The 20,570-nt window shown below is 41.0% G+C and overlaps 1 protein-coding gene across 10 annotated transcripts in view; it reads left to right on the top strand.

Moving 5' to 3' along the window:
* The window catches only part of ppip5k1b (diphosphoinositol pentakisphosphate kinase 1b), a 59,817-nt gene that overhangs the window by 10,715 nt on the left and 28,532 nt on the right, over window positions 1-20,570 (top strand). For all 10 annotated transcript variants that reach the window (XM_030053695.1, XM_030053694.1, XM_030053697.1 and 7 more), the window contains exons 3-18: window positions 1,208-1,403; window positions 2,598-2,688; window positions 2,778-2,863; window positions 3,692-3,846; window positions 4,825-4,926; window positions 5,351-5,512; window positions 6,774-6,895; window positions 8,411-8,512; window positions 9,238-9,324; window positions 11,038-11,113; window positions 11,446-11,555; window positions 13,780-13,865; window positions 14,747-14,872; window positions 18,320-18,441; window positions 19,128-19,310; window positions 20,164-20,305. In XM_030053695.1, coding sequence (XP_029909555.1) covers window positions 1,208-1,403; window positions 2,598-2,688; window positions 2,778-2,863; window positions 3,692-3,846; window positions 4,825-4,926; window positions 5,351-5,512; window positions 6,774-6,895; window positions 8,411-8,512; window positions 9,238-9,324; window positions 11,038-11,113; window positions 11,446-11,555; window positions 13,780-13,865; window positions 14,747-14,872; window positions 18,320-18,441; window positions 19,128-19,310; window positions 20,164-20,305 — 1,948 coding nt within the window. The remainder of the gene's footprint in view (window positions 1-1,207; window positions 1,404-2,597; window positions 2,689-2,777; window positions 2,864-3,691; window positions 3,847-4,824; window positions 4,927-5,350; window positions 5,513-6,773; window positions 6,896-8,410; window positions 8,513-9,237; window positions 9,325-11,037; window positions 11,114-11,445; window positions 11,556-13,779; window positions 13,866-14,746; window positions 14,873-18,319; window positions 18,442-19,127; window positions 19,311-20,163; window positions 20,306-20,570) is intronic.

Below are 20,570 nucleotides of genomic sequence, written 5' to 3'. Positions count from 1 at the left end.
TAAAGATATTGTTAGTTAATATTTGTCTAAATATCTGCAGCTGCCTAACGTCAGCATATATTGATAAATATTAACAGAGCAGGTTTTGATGGATGACTGATGTTTTTCTTTTCCACATGTTAAATGCCGTTTAATTTTCATTATTCTTTTAAATTGAAGTATCAGTCAGTATGAAATTACAAATTATCACACAAAATCTATACTGGCATAGGAATAGAATGATTTTTCATGAGCTTTCTGTGTAGCTGCAGAGGCTCTTGTTCAGGTATTATGAATGTGTTAGAAACTAAACACTGAGCAAGAGCCTAAATAAGTATTTATATATGCCTGTTGCACAAATGAAAAAGAGATTTAGTTTTGGAGCAGATACGCTGTTGGTCATTTTTGGTTGACAGAAAATGAATTGGACACAAACTTTAACAGAGGAAAGTTATATTTGGAGTTGGGAAGTGGAAAAAGAGATGAGTACAACACGTGTCACGAGAACAAGGCAATAGGTAAACAGTTGTAAAGTTGCTGGTCTGTCACGTGTGGTTGTGTTAATCTCAAAGGACTTTATGGCACTGCTGTGATAGATGCTCACTTGCTCGCTCACTCTTATTTCCTGTCGTTATCACTATATCTCTATGTCTGCCATTTTTTTCCATTTACATTTTTGGCATTTTAGCTGATGCTCCTGTTCAGACTGACTGAGGATTCAGTTCTCACAGCTGATGGACACAGCAGATGTCACAGGGTTTAAACCACTGACTTTTTTCATAAGCAGTCTTACAACTGCTAAAGTAATTTCCCATCAGTAATAAATAATATTATTAATAACACACCATTAATGCAATAGCAGTTTGAAAATGCCTGTTTATCAAAAATCTCAATGTGTAAATATTTTGTGAAATCACGAAATAGTTATCCCTGCAGTATCTTCATAATATTGATATGGAGGTATTTGCTCAAAAATATTGCCCAGCCCTACTTTATGATAATGTAATAAACCCAATAATGTAATCATTATTTCAGAAACAGAAAACAAACTTCTCACACCAGTGAAAGGACATCTTTTATGTTAATAGGATTATGAGACTAATATCTACAAATTGTGCATTAATGGTTAATTACATCAAGGGCCAGGCTAGCCTGTCATCTTTTTTCCTTTTTTTCCTAACTTCACACCCTGTACACCTCTCTCCCTCCTCACTGTTTCTGCTGTCAGCCGTCAGAGCGTCAGATTGTGGTCGGGATCTGCTCCATGATGAAAAAGTCCAAGTCTAAGCCCATGACCCAGATCCTCGAGCGCCTGTGTAAATTTGACTACATCGACGTTGTTATCTTCCCCGAGGAGGTGATCCTGGACGAGCCTGTGGAGAACTGGCCACTCTGTGACTGCCTCATCTCTTTTCACTCTAAAGGTAAAATCTCTGTGGTTAAATGCATCCTGGCGATTTATGAAAGAATGGGCGCTTCAGGAGGGTTTTGTCACTCCAGTAGCTAAACACATGAATTTACCTGGCAGCAGTCCAAGATCAAAAAAATATGGAAAGTAGCAGCCAGCTCTCCCCTCCCATGTTGAAGCAGCAGTGGAAATAAAAGTGAAAGTAGTGTGCTTTTGTGCCACAACAACCAGCTTAAGACAGGAGGAAGTCATGCATTATAATCAGATTTCTAATGTGTATGGAAGCATACCAAAGGTTATTTTAATACAGTTATGAGTCATTCGTTTAAGAACACACTTTCTCCTATGTGTAAACATAGCCACTGGGGACAAGAGGACATGGTCATTAGTTTTCATCATAATATGATGCGGTTTGTACATGCTGCATGCATACATCTGTGTTGTGGACACATAGTCCTCTTGTTATAACCATCTTACAGTAAACACAGCAATAGAATTTGTTTACATTCCCGTGTTACTAAAATTACAAACAAAAAGAAAGAAAGGGAATAGATAAAATTACTTTTTCCTGTGCCATATACTGTATATAGTAATAGATAAATTGTGATATACAGTGATTTGTGTTTTAGACTCAGTCATAGTCACATGGGGCTGACTTTCATTCTATTTTTAACCGTATTTTTAGTGTTTCTCCAATCATGAGAATCCATTAGTCTTTCGACAATGAGTCGGGCGTGGGAAAACAAATATTTTCCAACCATATCACTGTGCTGTTTTTGCGCTGTACTTCCCAAAGAACACAGTGCTGTTGATGCCAATTACACAGATTTTCTCCTGTTTATCCCAAACAAAAATGGGAAACATTTCCTGTACATCAGAGGGTTTTCACCCAGGAAAGAAGTATTTAGAACAGTAAAGCGTTCATGAACTGGCTATAGGTTGAATCATTATGTTATTACATCAGTATGCACTATCGAGTAGTGAAAAGGACTTTAATGTATATGAAAAGTTCACACGTTATTAATTCAGTTGTGTTATTTGAGTCTGGTTTAGTGAATATACACTCCTGATCAAAATTTTAAGACCAGTTGAGAAATTGCAAGAATTTACATTTTGCACTGTTGGATCCAACAGTGCAAAATGTAAATTCTTGCCTTAAAATTTTGATCAGGAGTGTATGTGCTCATGTAGTATGGTGCCCACTTTTCAGGTTTCCCTCTTGACAAAGCTGTGGAGTACGCCAAGCTCCGAAACCCACTGCTGATCAATGACCTCAACATGCAGTACTTCATACAGGACAGGTGCAGTATGAGCGCATTAACATAAACACATACCATGTCTCACTCTGTGTGCAAGAAGTTATCTGATCAGATTTTTGATTTCCTGTCAGGAGGGAAGTGTACCGTATTCTACAGGAAGAGGGTATTGACCTACCTCGTTACGCTGTGTTAAACCGTGACCCCAACAATCCTGAAGGTGAGGACGGATTCTTGTTTTGTTTCTTTTTTTGGTGAATAAAGCTTTATCAACATTTTAGCAAAACTTTGAAGCTTAGTGCAGCAGTAATCTCATGTTAAACTCACCTCACAGCAGCAAATAGAGTTTTGCCTTCCATAACCATGTTCACCTGCCTCCTGTCCCATCGTTCTGTTAAAATACAAAAAATGAATCAACAGTAGTGTTTTTTTACTCAACGCAGACTAAGGGCTGCAGTGTAAATGAGCAGCTGACTCTTTGCTCAACTGGCAGGCAAAGCTAAAGGATGGCAATGTCAGGTGGTCTGTCTATCTGTCTGTCCTTTACACTTTACTCCAAGTCATTGTATCTTGAAATCTATTGGGGTCGTGCCATAAAATTTGGTGAGCATGTTCATGATCTTCAGAGGATCCACCCTGTCAATTTTGGTGACCTTGTGACCTTTCCTCTGGTGCCACCCTCAGGCCAAAATGTAAGCTTTGTGCACAAAGATATCATGAACTTTATTGTAGTGGATTGCCATGATATTTGGTGAGTGCATTCATACCTCGATAAGGGACGTTTCCGCCTGTTTTTGGGGACCCTGTGACCTTTCATGTAGTGCCACACTAAGGCCAAAATGTCACATTTGATATCTGAAAATCTTTTGGGCACGACTGCCATATTTGGAAAGCATATTCATGCTACCCAGAAGGCCAAAATGTGCAGACCTCATTCTTACATATATTACAGTCACCGACATACACCAAAGAGCACAGTTTCATTTAAAAAGGGTTTTTAAGATTTTCCAATTATAAAAACTAAATTTAAAGACTTGTGGCACTGCAGAGTGTAACCTGGTGGAAGGGGAGGACCATGTGGAAGTGAACGGTGAGGTGTTCCCTAAACCCTTTGTGGAGAAACCTGTGTGTGCTGAGGACCACAACGTCTACATCTACTACCCGACTTCAGCTGGAGGAGGCAGCCAGAGGCTCTTCAGAAAGGTAGGTTTCTGTCTGTTTGGCTGCCTGAGATAACATGTAGGGCTCTAGTTTCGCAGACCGGGCGAGGGGGGGACGCAGCGCAGCTGTGCTTCGCCAACTGGGTGTGGCCAGGTGGATTTTGCAAGTTTGGCATGCCGTGCATGGTGGCGCAAGTACTGCTGTCCCTCCTACCGGCGCATGGGAGGAGAGAAGGCGTGGAGTGGGTTTGACACAGCCGATTCACTTTAAACCAATCAAATGAGCCCCTGATTAGCCCCAAATGTCCCTGTCGCCTTTAAAATGCGCTGCGCGAAGGCGTAATGAAAGTTTACACAATTGACATGGAGGTCTACTGCCGCAGGCAGAGCGGAGCCCAGGAGACCAGCTTGCAATGCGGACACGTCACCAAAACCTCACAGGCAGGTTTCTGGAATGTCAGACACATGAACAATGCAATAAATACTGACAAAAAAAACCCCACTATTCAATGCTGCTATCACAATCAGCACATACATATATCTCCATATCAACTGTCCCGTCACAACTGATGTCAGATCAAAGGAGACTGGCACCGTTTATGCTGATTGTGAGGTTTTGGTGATGTGCGCCTGTCAGCCGGCTCCGCTCCGCCTTGCGGTCAAAGTAGACTTGGTTTCAGATGGCGACCTTTGAGTGCACCTCGGCAAAGCCTTTTGGCACAAAACTGTCACTGCGCCAAGCTGAATCTGTCGACACCTCCCCCTGCTGCGCCGCCACTTCCATCTCGGCTCACCTCAGTCTGAGAAACTAGCAAACTGTGCGTGTCTCGGGTTGCGCTGGTCGAAACTAGCTCTGCACGGGGTTGGCCTCGCTGTGCCACCCTGTGCTGCGCCGGGAAACTAGAGCCTGTAGTCTTTGAACATCGATGATTGAAAATATCCACATCCAAGGCTACAGGAAACAGTAAGATAAAGGTTTGGTTTCTTCAGAATTCTTCCTTTCTCTGTCTCATTTCTGTAGATAGGGAGTCGCAGCAGTGTGTACTCCCCAGAGAGCAGCGTACGTAAGACTGGATCCTACATCTATGAGGAGTTCATGCCTACAGATGGTACTGATGTCAAGGTACAGTGAATGCTCATTTGGCAAGCGATATGCCTCCTTCAGGGTTCCCACAAATCATGGAATAGTCTCTGTAAAGACAACCTTAATAAATTCTTGGGACAAGTCATAAATAACATGGAGTTTTGCTAAGGTTTACTAATACAGAAAAAACACAAAGAGACACTGAAGCACACAGTTTTAAAAAGTTAGTGAATTTTACATGTGACAGAGAGTGCAAACCCTTCTCCCTGAATTGATTTTGGGACCACTGACTTGCGCTGATAAATTGTGCAGTTGTCCAGCCCTGTGATGTGTGATGTGATTCACAAATCACCATCATCTATTCTGAGACATTTTCTGTGATAGTATGTGTGTATGTGTGTGTGTGTGTGTGTGTCCTCTGCCTGTCTCTGTCTGTGTGTGTTGGTGGTTGTGGTGATCCTAGGTTTACACAGTGGGTCCAGACTATGCCCACGCCGAGGCCAGGAAGTCTCCAGCCCTGGACGGGAAAGTGGAGAGGGACAGTGAGGGGAAGGAGATCCGCTACCCCGTCATGCTCACTGCTATGGAGAAACTGGTGGCCCGCAAGGTCTGCCTGGCCTTCAAGGTAGCCTTTCAAAGTAAAGTTTACGAGGTTGGGTGGTTTGGAATGGCTGAAATCACCTCCTGGTATGTTCTGTAATTGCCACCTTGCCAGTCACATTAGTAAGGAAAGAAGAGTGGAAATCTGATTGGCTGTCAAAGGCCAATGATTGAAATTATGTACACATAGATGTTTGAGCACAGAATGGAAGGAATAGAATAAATAGAATTACATAACTTCAATAATTGTAATAATACAAAATAAAATAAAAAAATCAAATAATAAAACAATCTGTTTTTTTTTTTGTTTGTTTGTTTTTTTGCTGTTTAGTAATACTACTGCTGCTACTGTTATTTGTATCACTAGTCCTTATCAATGTTACAAAGCACTGCAATCAGCAAACATTCAGCTATTAGGGAGGATTTGCACCGCTGACTCCATTAACACCCATAACTTGTTATGGACGACTTGGCAAAATTCACAAACCACACTGGACTCCTGACAAACAAATTAACAAGACTACTACAGCATAATGAGCACACGGATCAGTTCATTGTAAGCTCATAAATTAATTTTCATTAGTGTACAGAGTGTGTGTGTGTGTGTGTGTGTGTGTGTGTGTGTGTGTGTTGCATTCCCACAGGCAGATTGTTCCAGAGTTTAGGAGCCCAGATGGCAAATGCTCATTATAAAACAGATCTGATCCTCATTTCTGCCTGAGTCACATTCAGAGCTGTTTCAAATTACCACTGAACTGTGACTGTACTATAGTCAATATAAATATTAACTATTGCCCTAAGCATGGATTCAGAATCATACCGCCACTTGTGTCGCTTAGCATCCCTTTTGTTTAGCTGTTGTTTAAGATCTATATAGGCCGAATAAAACCTTCAATTACTACTGATTAAAATGTAGAGGATTTTTCCAACGTTTGTGTTTTATTTATTTATTTATTTTTTTTTTGCAAAAAGTTAAAAGGGACAGGTTTGCATGCAAAAAATACATCAGAAATCTGCTTGTTTTTTTTTTTTGTTTTTTTTGGTTTTAATGCATCAAGGTGTAGGCAGGGGAACAAATAAACAAATGCCTCAGCCAGAAGCCTCTTTGATTTGTAAATTTCATTGGGTTCAAACACCTGAAGAAGTCTCAGAAATGGCTTGAGTATTAGAGTTGGTTCTCTACCAGCATGGGTTCTCGACCGATGGTGGTGTTACCGTTGATGAGAGTGATTTCACCTCTTGCCATCTCTAAAATGGCTGCTGTCTGGCTCCTTGTTTCATTCTAGCAAACAGTGTGTGGGTTCGACCTGCTTAGAGCCAACGGCCACTCCTTTGTTTGTGACGTCAACGGCTTCAGCTTTGTCAAAAACTCCATGAAGTACTACGATGATTGTGCCAAAGTTCTGGGGTAGGTGTTGTCATCTTATACACTGTTAAACACTGACTGACCAACTGCCAGCTGCTTTTTACCATGTATTGAAGAGATCAGATTCAAATAGAGCGGTAGAATATAATTAATTATAGTACATTATGTACTTACTTAATATAATAGAAATTTGCTTTGGGCCACAAGTATGCCAACAGCCAAAACAGTTAAGACCACACTTGCACAGACAGATAGTCTGTGCAAGTGTGGTCTTATTTATAGAACTTGATAGTAGGTGTTAGCACTGCGGAAATATTCTAATAATTGAAATGTCAGACCAAGACCACCTCTAATGTGTTCTATGACTTATTTTTGTTTGTTATATCTGATTTACATACTTCCTAATGAAACACATTCGCCACATCACAGTTAGCTGTGCATCTAAAGTACAGCTAAAATTGCACTAATAAACAAAACCCATGCACAGGTGTTCAGTTATTCATTTGTCTGCTCATTTTGCTGATAACATTTTAACAGGACCAGGACCTGAATATAGTAATAGCTTGCTGTAATTATTCATTCATAATCATTAGAAAAAGTTACCACAACAGAAGATTGGCAGCCTCTGCTGGCCTTTGCACCTCATTTTTATATTAGATGGCACCCACCCAGCACAAAGGGAGATTGCATAAAATAGGAAGAGGACATTATTCTTTCTGCACAGACTAAAGCTTCCAGAGTTTATGGCTTTTGCAGATGGCAGAACAGATTGAAGGCCAGTGGAACATGACTTTTATATGTGTAGTAAATCAAAACAGAAAATGAACACATAGTACAGTGTCAGTGAGGGGGAAAAGTAGGAACAATCTTTTTGCAACAGTACACAACAGGATTTATTGGAAATATGGATTTTGGATTTGGATTTTGAGAAACACTAGCATTAGCAAGTCCCAATCGTGGTCTCATTTGCTTATGGCAATTATACCAAAGCATCACAGTCAGTTTGAATACATAGATGCTTAAAATGTTCTCCGCAGTACCTTTTGAAATCCATTACGGATCAAGTTTTTGTGTGAGAAATAACACTGTATCTGTTTTGTTGTAGTTCCACAGTACTATGATGTACTACATTGTTGTTGTTGTTGCCATCTTGAATCTCTTGGTTTAACCTGCTGCCTTCAAGCACACAAGCTGCCCAAATTATTGTTGTCTTAAACTTGTGTGCACAGACCCCTGTAGACTGATCTTGATGAAACTTGGAGGAATTTTCCATTCTGCTGTTTAAAGACTACTCTGCTTGGCCTGATAGAGCCAGGATGCTATAATTAAAGGTCAAAATTTCCAGCCTTGAAAGGCCATAGATGCTACAGCACCAGTCTGATTTTAATGAAACCTGGAGGGACGATGCATCCCATTACTGATGAGCCCAAAGAGTGTCTGCATCATTCAGCAGTGTTTACTTTTGCCATGTATTTAGTTGATTTCTTCTCTTAAAAGCACTTGTTTACTCTATGTTGCCATACCAATAAAGTTAATGTTTTTACTCTGCCTTTTCAGGAACATGGTGATGCGGGAACTTGCCCCCCAGTTCCACATCCCATGGTCCATCCCGATGGAGGCTGAAGACATCCCCATCGTCCCAACAACCTCAGGAACCATGTATGTACTGGGGCACCAGATATCAGCTGTGAGGTGTTCAGGGCCCATAGGCATTTTAGAAAAGTCTGGAAAATTACGAAATGGTCATTTCCATGTCACATGGCTGCACATTTTATGCAGTTAGTAAGTTTAATGACAAGGCTTTTTTGACAGTAATATTGTCTGGCCAGTATCAGCACACATCATATGAAGCAGTGACAAAAATCCTCAAGATCATTCAAGACTTGGAAATCTTGGAAAAGTATAAAATGTTCAGTATTCAGTATATTTGAAACCAAAGTGTGGTTCAGAGTGCTTGGTTACAGAGTAATTTTGTCTATTTTCAATCTGGGCCTTGTAGTCACAGTTTTTGCTATCATGACTATTGATTGGGTTCAAAATTACAGTCGCAATTTGCAGTTACTCTGCTACTACTCTAACACTTTGTAATCTTGAGTCACTGAAGACCTTCACAGTCATTGAAAAGAGCTTGAATGGAAATTTTCTGTAAATAAATCAGTATGTACCACCAAAAAGAGGATACATCCTCCCCAAATGCACTAAGAAAGTATGTCTGTTGCTGGTTTGGTATATGACCTGTGACCTCTGATTTGAAAAATATTGGCAAATATCCTGACCTAACTTTTGTGAGCTTCAGTTGTTGAAGTTGGTTGAGGAGTGAGTTGTGTCACAGGATCGCTGAGTTTCTGTATTCTCTCACCTCTTCCACCTCTCTAATCCTTCAGGATGGAACTGCGCTGTGTTATTGCCATCATCCGCCATGGAGATCGCACACCAAAGCAAAAGATGAAAATGGAGGTCCGACACCCTCTGTGAGTCTCATGTTTCAGGCATCAAAATGTCTCTCCTGCTCCTGGGTAACAGAGCATTCAAGTTTCAAGTTATGAAATACTATTTGATATGGAATACCAAAATAAGAAAGAAGATAGACGCAAGAGTGTTTGACTTATGTTATCTTAGAAGAGATAAGGCCTCTCTTTAGGCTATGTAAATATCAGGTAAGAAAAATCAAATGCCTTGTGATTCTTCTTCTTCTTTGTCTCAAAGGCTGAATAAGTCCTTATTCAGACTGCCTTTCCATCTACATCTCCACTTAAAGATTTGAGTGAATCTAAACAATGAAATTGTTATAGAATCACCTGGTCAGCCTGTTTCATGAAATAGGCACATGTTGATAATATTTTCTACTGTTCTTACCTAGGCATTTTCCTCATCTTGATACTAGGGTTGGGAATCTCTGGCATGAGGCCGATTCGATACATATCTAGATACACGGGTTACGATTCGATTCAGAAACGATATATTTTTAATAGAGAACGATTCGGTACGATTCGATACAGTTTAAGAACGATACGATTCGATACGGTTTAAGAACGATACGATTTGATACAACCCTAAAAACAATACGATAGTTAACATTTGTTGATGTAGACTGGGCATCACCAAATGATGGGCCGTGGTCCGGGCACGGAACCAGTGGCGGTTCTGTCCAGACCCATGACAACAAGAGAGCACTTTTTACTTCAGATCTTGATCTTGATGATTATGAGTTGTAGAACATAATAAATTATCTTGAAGGAGTAGATGTTTACCAGTAAGTTTGACTCCAATAATTTAACAATATGTTAAATAATTTAACAATATGTTAAATTATTATTTGTATTAAAAATGTAAATTACTTATCAAACAGACCTAACAATTCAACAATGAATGAGCAGGAGTATGCCTGTGATAACGATTGAATATGAAAAAAGCCAAAGTGATACCTCTTCTCTGAATAGACAAGCTAAGCCAGTGTGCTGCTGTTAGCCAGTGAAAATACAGCAGAGTGGCACCTCTTCGCTTTGTTACACATAATCTATGTCAGTGCGCTCCTGTAGCTTGGAAAGTTTCTCTGCCTTTTGGACTCGTACGGTGCTGGTGCAGTTGTTGTAAATTTTTTTCTTGGTGGTGCAGGTGCAGGTGAAACGACTGGAGGGGTTGTGCCACCCAGATTTGACCTCACAGGGCGCCAACCAGCTCCGCGCTGCGCCCTTCTCGGCGCGGACCGGTGCGCCCTCACGTCCCGCGATCACATACACAATGAATGGCTGCGGTGGCCGAGGTCTGCGCCGAGCACGCGCTATGTGAAAGCCCCTTAACGTTACGAAGCATGCAGGACAGTCCTTTCGTGAGTTCTCGCATTGTTTAGAGATGAAAACTGTAAAGCCTCAGGCAACCGATTCATAGTCTCGCGATATCCGATCCACAACTCTACAATCGATTCATCAAAGGATTCATGGCGGATTTCGTATCGATTGAGGAGTCTGCTACCGATACAGCCGTATCTCTTGCCCGTAAAATCGGTTATCCGGTCGCATCGGTGTATCATACCCAACCCTACTTGATACCACCCCAAACATGAATGTAATTACAAAATGCACATTCCCTCTTTCCAGTTGTCACCCTGGTTATTTTTAGAGATAATCCAGCACATCAGAGACATAACTATTTGACATAAGTGACTCTTTGTCTCCCTCATTCAGATTCTTTGAGTTGTTTGAGAAGTATGGAGGCTACAAGTCAGGGAAACTAAAGCTTAAGAAGCCAAAACAGCTACAGGTCAGTGAAAATTTGACTTGATTTCAGTGTCTCTCAGTCCATTTCTTTCTCATGGCATTTTTCTTCCCCTCCATCTATTACCCTCTTTTACACAATCTTCTGGTAACTGGTGGATTTTGACTCATTCCTGTCCAGATATTATTACTTTACTGACTAAATGCACAGCCAATGAAAACATCCTGTCACCTTGTCACTGTTTCAAAAAACATTTTTGTGTAGTTAGAATGGACAACTTGCATAGTGTCCACTTTAAGATAAGTATGGATAATAAAGTGACCCCCAAACAAATGACAGTGATATGTAGACAGGGTACTCCCACTGCGTGTTTTCAGGAAGTGCTGGATATCGCCCGGCTGCTGCTGGTTGAACTGGGCCAGCATAATGACTGTGAGATTGAAGAGAAGAAATCTAAACTGGAGCAACTCAAGACTGTCCTGGAGATGTGAGTAACATCTCACACACAGCATCATCATCATCATCGTCAGTCATCATCGTGCCATCATTCACAGTCTGTAGTCACCCACTCTTGTCTGCGGTGCCCGATGCAAAACTAGCTTCATCTTTCAACACTCCAGAAAGGTTCAATCATCTTTCTCATCCTCACAAACAGATGCATTTCTTTACCTTGGAAGTGCCCCCCCTTTTGTGTCTCTAACTCCTTTTCTTTATCTTTTTCCCCATTCCTTCTTTCCTCTGTTTCTCCCACCCAACCCCTTTCTCTCTCTCCAAAAGGGAATCCAGCTTGATTGACACTCAGTACGCATCCTCTCCCTTCTCACTTTAAAGGATGAGGTTTTATCCCCACCTCCTTTTCCTTATTCTGTCCAGACGGTGTGTACAGAATATTAGGAACACCTGCTCTGTTGGTTAAATAGGCTAACCAGAGGAATCTAGATGAAAGCTGTTACTTTTAACCCATTTCACCCATTAAAATGACATGCAGACATGAAGGGGAAATGTAGATAAGGGGATGGAGACTGGAGGTTAGAGCAGACATTTGAAACATGGCTTGTGCAAAAAGTCAGTATTACCAAGGTATTCCTGATATTTGTACACTGAGTGTATCATTACCATTAACCTTCATTCATTTTTAGCCATTAACACAGGTCCACATACACACACCTTTTATAATTTGATCCTGTGTGTGTGTGTGTGTGTGTGTGTGTGTAGCAGTGCGTGCTGTGTTACTTTATCTGCATGCTTTATATCAGCTGACTCACTCTCTAAATCTCTCTCGTCCTCCTCTCTCACTGACCTTCTTTGATGGACACGCCTCCAGTCCTCCTTCACCCTATCTGCATTTACACTTGCGCTCATATCCAGAGGGATTTAGAATGAGTACAACAATAACATAAGATTAAATTCCTGAATTATCAAAACCCCAAGCAACCATTAATAAGGAATGCAAGGTTTAAAACTAAATGTAAAAAATACTAATAATAATAATTTAAAAAATCCTGTTTCCTAAAATGATGTATGTTCAAGAGAAAGGTTGGATGTAGACATAAGCACCAGAAGAAAAAAGCTAGGTCTTAAATGAGAGACAATTACAGTGTAATTGTAGAGAGAGGGGTGTTCAGAAATCTTTTCAGATTTTGATTAAGGCGTCAGATCATAACTCAGCTGTCATGATTTTTGGCTGATCGAATCGGCAGTGGAGCTGCAGGGACAGGCGACGTTATGCAATGCAACAGTCGATGTTTGTTGCCACTTGTTCTTTGGTGTCAGTTTGGTGTTTTCTGGGCCTTAATGCACCAATGTTTTTTTTTTTCTTGTGCAAGGAATTGTCATCAGTAGAGGACAGCTAGAATCAATTACAAAGCACAGGTTGCGCAGCTGCTGGTCAGAGCTGTTTATCTTGGCGTGAGTTCTGTCACCAAGTGGTATTTGGAGGTGTCCCATCATTCTGTCCGATCACTATGTGGCCATTAGTCTGCAGGATGTGCCAAATTTTTACTATAGCACAACGGGCAGGACAACTGGAGGCTCTTATTTTTGTGTGTGTGTGACTCTAAGCCGGGGATGGAGGATTAGCAATAGTATTGATGTGCACCCTTCACCACTGTGATTGCAGCCAAAAGCCTGTCACGAGCCAGAATGAGGTCCAGCACACTGAGTATTAGTGCTCACACACACACACACACACACACACACACACACACACACGCACACACACGCAAACACACAGACATCAAAAACATACTGAGCAAACCATTGTCACCACCTATTTCTAGCACAGCTGCAAAGCACTCACTGAGTGACTGAATTATCATCAAACCACCTGCTAATACAGAGTCCGCTCTTTGGTTGTGAAACTTGAGTCTCTTGAATGCGTATGACCAGTGTGTTATGTCCAGAAAAAGTTGTTGCCTTGTTTTGTTCTGCTTTTAGGTTTTTTTGTTGGAATGAACATGGAATGGAAATCTTATTTTCTCTGTCTTGTAAGATGTGTGTCCAAGGAAATGCACAAAGTTCATGGAGACAGGATAAATGCCTTGATTTTCTTTGTCTGTGTGTGTGTGTGTGTGTGTATGTGTGTGTGCATGCGTGCACATGTGCCTCTGTGTGTTTGTTTGTTTGAATTCTGTGTGTGCCTGTGTCTGTTTCTCGTGTGTGTGTGTGTGTGTGTGTGTGTGTGTGTGTGTGTGTGTGTCCACTCCTACCAGGTATGGGCATTTCTCAGGTATCAACAGGAAAGTCCAGCTGACCTACCTGCCTAATGGACAACTTAAAGCCTCCAGCGAAGAGGAAGGTATGTTGTAGCTGTTGTGAAATGTTGCTTTGTAAACTGTCCAAAGGGTTGGGAAGACACAGATTATGTAAACGGTAATCTGATTTCAAAGACATGGTAACTATCAGTTGTGTTTACTGCATAGTAATCATATTAGAAAGTCAGATCTGAAAAATATGATAGGTTGTTGCAGATTCCTTTCAAACATATAACCTATAACAAAACCTTACACATTAGTGGTCTGATTGTAAAGAGATCAGATGGAAGATGAAATGCATCTCTAATGATTACAATAAAAAAAAGTGGGGTTGTTTCAACAGCTAAATAGTAATAGGACACAGCAAAGCAACACACAATCGATATAAAATTTAGCTTACGGATGGCGCTAGGCAAGATTATTATGTATAAATACAATTATCTCATCAACCTAAACAAAAGATAGGACTGCAGTAGAGAAGATCATGACATTCCCACTGATTGACGCAGTAGATTCTGGTGATGGGTATTTTTCTGTCATCTTCATACACAGAAACTGACAAAATTAAATTTAAGAATGCAAAACAAAACAGCAGTGAGTGAGCACTAAGTTTAGAGAAAGCTTAGCTCCGTTGGCTGAACATCTTCACCACTCCACTAGCCACCAGGAAGAAGAAATGTTTGCCAATATTACAGTTCATTAAATGACTTCTAAGTTTTGAAACCTTTGACTTTCAGTTTCCTCTCAGAGCTGTTTGAGGCCGACAGTGTGTGAAATTGTCTAGTGTAGCTAGATGTGTAAGTCTATGAAAAAATGCACGGGGAAATAAATTACATTGTCTGGATGCGGCAAATAACAAAAGTAGACAAATGAATGAAAATGAATACATTTGACATGAAAATATCATTCCCAACTCTTGTTGCAGACTCGCAGAAGGAGGGTCCGTCTCTGCTGCTGGTGCTGAAGTGGGGAGGAGAGCTGACGCCAGCAGGCCGAGTCCAGGCCGAGGAGCTGGGCCGGGCCTTCCGGTGCATGTACCCTGGAGGTCAAGGTACAGTTATCACCTGACATAAACACACACTATCAAATACATTAACATGTCAAGGTTACTGTGACCTTGATGTCAAATCTGATCATTTTTCAATAGCTGGAGAGCCTCCGACCTAAATATTGTGTCTTTGCTGGTTTTCTGTTGTAGTATGTCAGCTGAGAAAAGTTCAAAGTGGGTGAATCACAGTTGGTCTCAACGTGGAGAGAAGCCACTGAAACCCACCGCCTAGCTTGTGTTACGACCCTGGCTCATGGGCCGCAACATAAAGTGGAGACAGACGTCAGATCAGACATAATTTTATTTCAGTAAATAATTTAAGTTAAAATCTGGGGGAGAAGTGCAAAATGCAAAACACAAAGCAGCTTGTGGTGAGTCTGCAGCTTCTCTCAGGAGGCAGTTTCCCTGCCTTTTATCCACTCCTCCTCAGGTGTGGACAGTTAATCCAATTTAGTCCAGGCACCACCCAAGACTCTTGCACAGCAGAGCCAGTGGTTGTGCAGAGAGGCGTAACACTTGATAAATGTGTGAAACAAGTGGCAGAATACATTATTATACATTATTGTAAAGTTCCCTGGTGTTTTCTCACTTTTTTGATTAAAACTTCTATATGGAACATAGCACCTCAGTCGTGTGATAGCCATGGGGACCCTGACATACAGTACAGACCTACCCATGCCTGCAACGATGCATACACACACCCTCTGTGTTTATATATACACACTCAAACACATGCCTGCACCCACATACATTTTATAGACACATACCCATAAGCAAACATTTGCATACCTGTTCATGCACGCACATGCAAATGTTCCTTGTTTAAAGGCAAACTAAAAATTTTGCCTTAAGCGCACAGTCCATTCTCTGACATGCAGCTGTCTTCCAGCCCCTCACTTCCATCTGCTGAAAGTGTTGTCATACAGTCACATGTTGACACTGAGTACTTTACATACAGCGTTCCAGGAGGGGAGGTGGGGGTGAGGAGTTTGGTCCACAGATGAACAGTCGTACATGTCAGTGTTATATTATGTGGCAACATCACCACAACAGCTATACTTACAGTAAACAAAAGAGATCATTACTGAGAAAATTAGCAGTTTCTGCATTTTATATTTACCTTTGCACATCTGCTAGAAAGAAGGATTTTGTTGAAAATTCGCTGGATTGCTTTACGGAATGAACTTGTAATGGGGGCTGTTGTTCCTCCACAGCCAATGGAGTCAAAGCTTTTAGTTTTTCACTGCAGCAGGTGGTGTAACAAGGGAAAGACCAGAAGAAAAGGGTCTTCCAACATGTTCATTCTCTTCACTAAAGTGAAAGAGAAAACAAATGGCAGTGTTCTGAGGAGATTTCAGTGAGTAAGCAGGGAGGGCTTTTGCATTTGTCCTCTGTTGATGAACATATCAGTGTTACAGGACTTGTGAACTTGTGACATGTTGCTTACAGGAAGTTTTGTCTCACTACTTGCCCCTCTTGCAGAACGTTCGTACCAGTGTATCCTATTTGGCTTTCCAGCTTAAAATTGAACTTTGATAGAGTGCTGGGTTGTATAGTTACCTGGGCAGTATGAATCCACATTCTGCTGAAATGTCCTCATTAGCTGCTCTGTGCTCCTCTGGCATGCTAATCCACAATACTGTATATGTGTCTCTCCATTCACTTCCGTAGTGTAGCAAAACAGCTCCCAAAATAACACTTTTAGGACATAAATTAATGCGAACAAAGCAGATTATGCCAATATAAAAAACAACAACAAATACCTTTACCAATTTTTTCACGTAATTACAATTATTTGTGAATGTGCTATCAGGTTGTTTTTTCAGGGTGTAAGGTTACGATGCTGAAGTTTCTTGCAGATGCAGCCTGCCAGATCTTCTTTTCAAACATGAAAATAACAAGAAAAGAGTTGTTTAATTTACTCAAAAAAATGGGTACCAGGACTTGTTGTTTTTAATATGAGCATAGTGTGTTCTGTTAGTGTTTGTTTATATGCTAAAAGTGTTATTTTGGAAGCTGTTTTGGTGTGCCAGGGAAGTGAATGGAAAGACACAAATACTCATATAACACCCAGGTACCTATACAACCCAACACTCTACCACAGTTCAGTTTTGCTTTAATGTTTTATGCTTCATTATGCATGCGGTACAGCTCCCAGACCATGCCCAGCAGTCCTGAAAACGAATCTTAACCAAATGTGGATGCAGTAGTCACAGTAGATGTAATCTGTCCCTGCTTTCTTCTTTTTTATGAAAACAAGGCTATTTTCTAAACTCAGGCCTTGTTTTTGAATCAGACTACATCTTTCTGTAGCACAGTTTTGTCTATTAACTCTGCTCTTCTCTTCTTACCTGTTGTTGCACTGTAAACTACTAGCCGGTAACCGCCGGTCCCTTGGCTGTGAGTCCCCTATTGACTGTGGTAAGAGAAGGGTTTCGTGGAGCTCACTGCTCTTCCATCCCTACATCATTTCCTGCCTCATCGATACTTGTCATGCCAATAACTAACGTGCCCTGATTTGTTTCCTCATCTCATTTTGATTTCATTTAATTTCATCCGGCGACTGGTCCTGTATGTTTTGCATTATGGTTGCTGTGGATCGTTTGTGTCATCATTGATGTGTCCCTAAGGTGATCCACCGCTGCAAAGAGTTGCTTGGTTACCTGCTTATACATACCCAAGCAGCTAAAGTGTCTACAGTTTTGGAGCTGCTGAGCTAATGCGGATCACCTCACACTAATTTTACTGCCATTTTTCCATGGGTTCTTGACATGCTCTTTGTTTGCCAAAAAACAGTCCAGTTTATCCAGGATCCTTGACTGGGAAAGGGAGGGTGAGCCGCCAGCAAGGCATCTTCTCTTTCTCTGTCAAGCAAGATACAATAACCTGATAAATGCATAAAAGAGAAATGCATGGAGCAGCAGTGTGATTTGTTCTGTAGTGCTGCTATGCATCCACATATTACAAACCATCAGTGCATTAATTTGCATTTAGCACGTTAATAGATTATGTCATTTTTCTCTTTCCAGGTGGGTGATCTGAAGTATGTGATCTCATTTTCAGGGGAGTTGTCTTGAGTAATTTGGGGGGTTTACTTGATAACATCTGTTGCCTCACTTTCAATTCATCTTTTTCATTGCGTAAGCCACATCACTGAATAAAGCAGAGGAACAAGCCATGTCGAAAGCTTAAAAAAGATTTCAACCATTCTTCCATTGTGAGGAAAATAATTTGAACTGAAAGTGATGCTGCACCCAGCTTGGAGTGCATCGCCTGGGTCACTGTTTTTTAAAGAAAATCGTTGGTACTTTGGGGTAGAATCAACACCCCGTGTTTTTTCCCTCTTTTCTTTCAATGCCCTCCCTGACTTAGCCCCACCAATCAAAATGATTGCATCTTAGTGGTGTAGCCAGCGCAGTGAATTGTTATGCTCCACTGTGTCACTTCCAGGTGACTATGCTGGGTTTCCTGGCTGTGGTTTACTGCGCCTACACAGCACATACCGCCATGACCTCAAGATCTACGCCTCAGATGAAGGCAGGGTCCAGATGACAGCTGCTGCTTTCGCCAAGGTAATTGTGTCCATTTTGTCATGGTGGCCATTTTGAACACGTAAGGTTGGAAAGATTGGCATGTTTGGCTAAAACTAAAATTACTGAGTACCCAACAACATTAAATTAGCTAAATATCCTGGGAACAACTACAGAAGCTGTCCTTAGTCGACCAAATATAGGAAATTACCTTAAAATGTGAACCATTTTGCCTCTAGATCCCTCAGATCTATTGTTTTTATAATGTACATTTTGGTGAACAACCGTAGGACATAGCTAGGCTGCATGGGCTCTTCCAGGTAGTTTTCTATTCCATGTATGGCATAAATTCAAAAAGGGAATATGGTAATAAAAATTAGAATCGATTATGTGGTCTTTGACTGGTACAAGCTTTGAAGAGTGCGTTTAATATACATAAACAAATGAAAAAGTTGTTGACTTAACCATTCTGTGTTTTCTGCTGTCCGTGCCAAACTCATGTTATGCATGCATAAGTTTGTATTCTGGACTGTTCGATAAATGTGCTTCTGTGCATACAGTTGCATTTTAATCTATCTCAAAACAACTAGCACTGTGCCCAAGAGACAGCATCAATTCCCATATCTAGCAATCCAGTTAGGACACTGAAGTGTTGAAAAAGATAAAGGGATCACTGGATAGAAATGCGACTCCAAGACTTGAATTACGATTCTCTGGTTTCTCTGTAGGGTCTGCTGGCTCTAGAAGGGGAGCTGACCCCAATCCTGGTCCAGATGGTGAAGAGTGCTAACATGAACGGACTGCTGGACAGTGACAGTGACTCCCTGACTGACTGCCAACAGAAGGTCAAAGCTAGGCTACATGAAATCATGCAGAAGAACCAGAGTTTTACACAGGAAGATTATCAGAAGGTACACTGTGTTTCACACACAAATCCTGAAATTAAAACTGAAAAATCTATGATAAGTTCCCTGATGCCATATCATGCTAGCAGGATACTCTGAAGCCTCTAAAAGTTCAAGCCCAACAGGTCGACACACTCTTTTTCTTTCCCCACTTTGCCAAGTCTCCAATGGTTACATATTTCAACTTATCGAAAGAATTGTCAGCATATGATTATGTAATTCCACCTCCCATTGTACTTTGCTGCTCTCAAAATATAGTTGGTGAAAAACCGAATGCTATTTCATGTGACGCCAGTTACATGATAGCAGAAGTACTTTCTTAATTCACCTTGCACAATAATTTTGCAATATTTGATCTCAGTGGCACTTCTGCAGAAACAATATCAAGACACAGTACATACTGTGCAGAGACAGGAGGACATCACCTATAGTGCACAGGGACAGAGGAAGACACACAGTGGACAGTAAATAATAGGTTCATACTGAAAAATACATAAATTACTTCTAACTCTTAACTCTTATTTCCTGTTTCTAACTTCTCATTTTTGTTTACTCTCTTTTCTCTTACATGGTCATTCCAAGGTCTCAGGAATGTTTTGTTTAGTCTGTTGTCAGAGCATTATGCCTCTTATTCTTGGATCCTTGGAATTTCAGCTGTCTGGGAATGGAAGATTATTCTACTTATTCTACTACCCAGTCTTTCTGGACAAAAGTATCAAAAAAGGCAGAAAATGTAAACTGTAACAAAAGCCTGTGAATGTGTTGTCAGTGTAAAGCTATCTAACCCCTTAGTTACTACTGCTACTACTACTTTGCTTGTAGAATAAGTTATCTATTCCCTGTGTCCACTGGGTCCCAGTTGGCCCCAACAGGCAGCCCGTCGCTGGTCAACTCCATGGACCTCATCGAGAACCCAGTCAAGACCTGTGACAAGGTGCACGCCCTCATCCAGAGCCTCACTTCACAGATCCGCAAGAGACTGGAGGACCCCAAGTCTGCAGGTAGTCTGAACCTGTATGTGCTCAATAAACAACGGTATTTGGAGGACAAAAAATAAAAGACATGTTTTTTCTTAGTTAAAGTCCTGCTATTTAAGGCCAGAGTCTGCAGGTCTTCTGGTTCTACATATTTTCAGGCAGAGTTGGGGACAATAGCCTGTTTTAAGTTCATTAAAGCACACATGTCAGTCTAAAATTTGACTGGATTTTATCCGTTTACTCTGTTTTATTTTTTTTCCAGTTGTGGGAGAAAAGATCCTCTTAGTTT

This window comes from Myripristis murdjan, chromosome 6 (assembly GCF_902150065.1).
Source record: "Myripristis murdjan chromosome 6, fMyrMur1.1, whole genome shotgun sequence".
NCBI classification, from domain to species: Eukaryota; Metazoa; Chordata; class Actinopteri; order Holocentriformes; family Holocentridae; genus Myripristis; species Myripristis murdjan.
This window is presented reverse-complemented; position numbering and strand designations above follow the sequence as displayed.